The sequence below is a fragment of the Pteropus vampyrus genome, unplaced genomic scaffold, assembly GCF_000151845.1.
Source record: "Pteropus vampyrus isolate Shadow unplaced genomic scaffold, Pvam_2.0 Scaffold185, whole genome shotgun sequence".
Taxonomy (NCBI): Eukaryota; Metazoa; Chordata; class Mammalia; order Chiroptera; family Pteropodidae; genus Pteropus; species Pteropus vampyrus.
The window spans coordinates 97,303-103,461 of record NW_011888966.1 but is presented as its reverse complement, the minus strand read 5'-3'; the positions used below and the strand labels follow the sequence as shown (position 1 = coordinate 103,461).

Genomic DNA, 6,159 nt, shown 5'->3' with positions numbered 1-6,159 from the left:
CCTTCCTTTTCCATGTTCATGCTTCTGTGTGCACTGAGGTACAATGACCAAGAGGATTTTTGCATTTGGATCTTGTGTCTGGAAGGACCTTGTTCCCTGCCTCTCATGGGAACCGGGAGTTAGCACATGCAAGGATCCTATGTTTTGGTTCTGTAGAATTTTCTTTGAATCACTGAGGCTACAGAGTTCCAGTCATGGACGAAGATAATGCGTAGAAACAATAACAACTCTTGTTTCCTTTTGGTTTATGTTGCTCCTAGGTGGAGCAACTTCACACTATATAGATCTAGATTACACACACACACACACACCTCCCAGCTCCTATCAGTAAAATCATGTCTCCTATGTTCGGTGCTGAAGGAATATCTGTAACCCCCGAGTTAGCCAATATTAGAGACTATATTAGCCTTCCAGGGCTACCATAATACCAAAGAATGGTGATTTAAACAACAGAAATTAATTTTCTCACAGTTCTGGAAGGTGAAAGTTCAAGATCAAGGCGTGGGCTGGATGGTTTCTCTTGAGGCTTCTCTCTTTGGCTTGTAGATAGCCATCTTTTCACTGTGTCCTCACATAGTCCTTGTGTGCATGATCCTTGGTGTCTCTTCCTCTTCTGATAGGGATGAAAGTCCTATTAGCTTAGGGCCACATTTTGATGACCTCGTTTAACCTCGATTACCTCTGTAAAAGCACTGTCTCCAAATAGTCATGCTAGGGGTTAGGGCTTCTACGAATGAATTTTGGGGAGACGCAATTCCATCTATGACATTCTGCCCTCTGCACCTTCCCCCAATTCCTTCTCACACGTGGAGAATCACAAATCAATGTCCTTCTTACATGTAGAGAATCACAAACCATCGATCATCAAGACCCTTTTATCCCATGAAATGTTTAGTATTTCTTGACAAAAGAATTCCTTGGTCAATCAGATTTGAGAAACCGTGGATCTCTATTTCATTTGGAGGGATTCACAATGCACTTTATTTTATTAAAGGCTCTATAAGTTTTTTGCAATACAGAAAACTTTTCACTTAGTTTAACTCAATTTTACTCCAACTTAATTTGTCACAGTTTACTTATTATTTTACAGAATATTTAATAACATCTAAAATGATGCTAGTGCTTTCTCGGACATTAAGAAAGAAGGATATACTCCAATTTCCCATAAAGTTATAGTGTCTAATATACAGAGTCGTTACCAAGAAAGATCAGTGAATTTTTCAGTCTGCTTGGACTGCTCAGAAGTTTTTACCATATTGAAGAGAACTCCTTCTCTCTGCAGCTTCCATACATTCTAGTTCTCTACAACGGAGCCCGATAGAATGAATCTGCTCTATCTTTCTAAGTGAATCCCTTCAGACATACAAAGGCAGCTCTAGAGTGCCTGGAAAAGTCCTTTTTCTCCAGACGATATAGATCAGCTTCTTTGATATTTCCGTAGAGTCTGTAATCCTGTAAGTCCTCCCTATCCTGACGCATTAACATAACATTACTTCATAACAGTGAAACACAAGTAAAAGTCAACTTCGTTTCCCTTCTCTGTTTCATGCAGTATTGTCCTCACTAGAGGTTCCGAGATGAACAAGAGAGCTAAGGACTCTACTTCTTGGAACTTATTTTCTTGTAGATTAAAAAAAAATGACCATAGACTATAATAAAATGATTTCATATGCTGATGAGTATTTAAAAGAAAAATATATCATGATATTGGGCTAGAGAATAATATGGAAATGGGGGCCAAATTTGATTGGGTGATCAGAGAAGGATTCTCAGAGGAGGTGCTATTTGAATAGACGTTTGAATGATGAGAAGGAGCCAGTCTAGATTGTTTCTCCGATTCCAGTATTCTCTAAAATGTCTTGTCATTATAAAACATTCAACTTGTAAATCAGACAGGCTCTAGCCTGTGTCTTGTGATTGATTAGGTTAAATGTTTTGTACTGAATTCTATGTGAGATTGGATTAAAAAATTCTTGCACTTATTTTTTTAATTGCCTTTTCTCCACGTTTGTCTCTTCTTATTATTTTCTATCACGAGCTTTTCTTATGGCGATTTCAAGTAGAGTCTGTGTTTAGGAGTTCATGGCCTCAAACATTCATTTAGTGTCTAGCTATTAAACTTTGATTATGTGTCTCACTTGTTATATGACCTTGTTTTATTCACTATCATCACAGCATTCATTACTACCTGCCATTGCCTGTTCCTCTATGTGTATATTATTCATCTGCCATCACTAAAATTCGGGCTCCACAAGACTTGTCTGTCTTGTTTGCTTGCTTATACCAACACCAAGCACTGTGCATTGCACAGAGTAGGAACTACAGAATAAATAATTACTGAATAAACGAGAGTCCTAAGATTCCATATTATGTCAAAAAGTAGAGTAACACAGGATTCGGCCAGCATTTGGGAGAAAAAAAAAAATCTGTTTTACACAGTGAATTTAAAAAGAAAGAAAGCTTATCTCACTGGAACTTAAAATAATTCAACCATTTTCGATTGAATTTAATTTCAATAAGAGGAGGAAACTGTGACTTGTTTAACATTCTCTTCCACATTTTTTCCAAATAACTCGAAATCATCTTTAAGTTGAAATCGCTGTCGTCTGAGTGAGCAAGGGCTCTTTTGCAGCCTTCTCTTCAGTGGCAAAGGCTACAAGGTAAATGTATCCCGATTGCTGACAGAGAACCTCCACCTACTTCTCAGTAGCTACCGCCACTGTGACAGCGCAAGGAATCCACCCCTCCCAGCGGTGTCCAAACATAATCTACAAAAAGAAGATTCATTCAGCTGATCGACAGGCTCTTTAATCAAGGTAATGCCTGCATAGTTTACGATGAGTACTATCTAAACGTAGCATGTCCAGACCAGAAAGAAATAATAAAAAACAAGGCTTGAGAAATGACTGAAGTACCAGAGTTTTGTTTGCGTTTGTTTTTCCTGGAGAAAAGAGACTTGAGTGTGTGTTGCATAGAAGACAGAAGATTCATCTTCTACTGTTAACTGGGAAAGAGAGCAAACCGTTTTGTTAGAAAAGGCTCTGATGGTTGAAAGCATCATGAGTGTAGGTTTGGATTCCAGGTAAGCAGTACTCCCTTCTAATTGGACCTCCATGGCAATGTTTTTGCTCCACCATAGCAACAATAAAACCATCAGTGGGAAACCCTGATATATGCTAGTCCATTAGAAATATTGTGGAAGTCAGACTGTTCAGATGATCTCAGCCCTCACTCCAACTCGATGAACCTATGACTACCTGAATTAGGCTTTCAGTCAGTGCATTTTGGGTTTAACTAACTTCGTTTTATTCATGTTTGTAGGGTGACAAAGACGAAGCAGTATACACAGTGATGCTAATTATATAATAAAATGCTAATTATATAAAAGTTATATAACTTTTATTATCAAAGTTAAAATTCTCAGAGAGACAAAGTTAGCCCAGAGAGGTTACCTTCCCGATGTCACTTCTTCAGTGACTTCATTACCTGCTCTTTCCATTTGGCCAGCTGTTGAGGATATGCAAAAATAGGGGGACTCAGTCTAGAAATGACTGTCAAATGTAGATGTGCTTTCCCCAATTGCCTGGAGAATTAATACAGAACACAGATGCCCAGGCTCATTAAAATACGGTATGCTTAGGCCTATCTATGTACAAAAACTTGTGCAAAACCAAGGAAGAAGGAAGTTGTAAGGTGCGTCCTTGTTGCCAGCAAAGGTGTTCTGTGTGTTATTAGCTGGAAAGGTGATTGAGAAAGCAGAGCTGTGCGCCCTCTTCTGGACACGTCCGGTTATATAAGGAACTAGTCAGACTAAGCTAGAAGAGGCTGACATCTAGTGGCAATAACAGGTAATGACACAGAGCACACAACCAAAGGCCACTTTTTTCACCTTTCATTTTCCCCCGCCTCCAATGTAGTAATGACGTCATCTCCTTGTATTAGTCAAGATATTTCTGTCAGAAGTGACAGTTTATAAACCAGATTAAGCAAAAAATATAAAACAGAATTTGTTAACTGATGTAATAGTAACCGTGGGATGGAGTGAGAATTAGGTATGCTGGAATGAGGGGGTTAAATGATATGGATTCACTCTTGCTCTCTCCAAAACATACCTGCCTCCCCAAAACGCCCCCCCTTCTATTAGCAGGTGGACATTTTTCTCACCTAATGAAGACGGGCTTCATTCATTCATGAATATAAGGTACAAAGCCTCATATTCATGAGTATTTTCTCTTTTGCTCATGTCTTTAAGTGAGATTAGTAGGGGCAGAGTCTGACCTTGCAGAGGAACCTGAAATTTGCAGTAAATTTAATTCAAGGGCATGTCAAGTAAGTCTACTTAATAATAGACCTTGGACATAAGCAAAATGAAAGCTGACTTTAAACAATCAGCAAGCACACAGAGATGAATATCTACCATTTCTTTTATTATGTTTATTTGTAATAAATGCGATATTTGATCCTCCATTAGTTTAATTCCTTTGTTTCCGATTTGGTCCAAATTTGGGCGCAGCGTAGAAGTGTGTTATTACACACCCTCAAATTCCAGAAGAAATGATTTTCAGCATTTAGTGAAAAGAATAAGCGAGTATAGTACTCTGTTATCCATTAATCACATTTTCCATATTTATGAAATTCAACATTATTAAGTTCCCTAAAGAGAAGAGAATAAAAGGCTAGTATCACAAGGAAAGTGGGCATTGTTTCACATTCCCGTATCTTCCAAATGACATCCTAATGAGGGGATCTGCTTTCACAATTCCCTTTATACCCATCTCTTTTCCATTCCTGTTTGTCACTACCATAGCCTGCACATTTCTCCTCGATGTCTTGATTATTCAAAAAGTGTCCTGTGAAGTGTTTCAACAGAGGATCTTTTGTTTCTTAACCTATTCCCATTTTGATACCTTTCCATCGAACATAGCTATGCCCGATTTTTCTACCAAGAAAAGACAGCCATAGCAATAATGAGATGCATAGTAATTCACATATTTCACACTATAATAAACTTTTTACTAGGTTTACATGCCTATAGACTATTCTATTCTCCTTACTCTGGTATTTGTTTCCCAGAAGACTAGCCTTTGCCTATCTTTCCACCCTGATATATTACTGTTTTCTGGATATAGAACATTCATTTCAACACAATTTCTTTCTTTATTATTTCCTCCAAAGACACTGCACATCTTCTCAATTCCAAATATTTTTCCAAGCAGTGAACCCTGTATAAATTGCCTATTCTATTTTCTTTTGCATTTTGTTTTCTTTAAGAAGTCTTTAACCTTCTCTTCCTTCAAGAGACTCCCTACCTTAACCTCTATATCAAGCATACCTTTGATGTAGAACTACTCACTTGGATCAGGGCTGTAAACATAATTGCTGGTAGGAGCCAAGTTGCTGATATAAATGAGTGAAGTGGGCCACCTTCACCACAATAGAGAGGTGAGTCTCTAGCTACCTGGAATGCCTGCACTCCATCTGGATGGGCGGCTACTATGAACCACCATTGCTTATTTCTTACATGCAAAAATTCTAGCTTCCTATTAGTACAATGTTTGCTTTTTCAAAATAAGTTGGAAATCAGAAAAATATTTTCTGATTTTTGAAATACTGTCAACCAATCCAAAACTTACTAAAATACCATTTTGGTTCCACAAAACCACTGCTGTTCTCTATTATCATGAATTCTTCTACACATATGTTCTTTTTGCCAAATAAGACTGCACACTTCTGAAGGGTCTGGGATCTGTTTCGGGGACCTCTAAAGATAGGGGCTGTGATTCTGTATCCATTCTGGCCAAGATCTAAACTCTTTCGTTTTCTTTTTTCAAAGGATTTACACTGTTCGTAAATGGTGGGTATCTCTCAGGACTGGGAGTCCAGTTTGCCTGGATTTTTCTTCACAACACTACAAAAAGCAGACAGGGCGGAATGACTCCCCTCCCTCCATCACTCATTCACCTTTCCTTGAAACCAGTGGTAGAAACTTGGTTAATTCACCGTTTTCAGTTCTCATTCTTTTCCTTTCAAGAACATTTCAATCATCCTCTGAGTCCAGTACTTGCTCTGAAGATGAGCAAATCTTTTCTTTGTTGGACAAGCTTCTCACCCTCTTTCCTTTGGTGCTCAGCAATAACCCTCATGGGACGGGAACACGAC

At 38.4% G+C, this 6,159-nt stretch overlaps 1 protein-coding gene across 2 annotated transcripts in view; it reads right to left on the bottom strand.

Moving 5' to 3' along the window:
- Positions 1 to 4,427: 4,427 nt before the first annotated feature.
- SPINK13 (serine peptidase inhibitor, Kazal type 13 (putative)) overlaps positions 4,428 to 6,159 on the bottom strand; it is a 7,013-nt gene continuing 5,281 nt past the window's right edge. For both annotated transcript variants that reach the window (XM_023537315.1, XM_023537316.1), the window contains exon 5: positions 4,428 to 4,654. In XM_023537315.1, the coding sequence (XP_023393083.1) occupies positions 4,609 to 4,654 (46 nt within the window). In that variant the 3' untranslated portion in view covers positions 4,428 to 4,608. The remainder of the gene's footprint in view (positions 4,655 to 6,159) is intronic.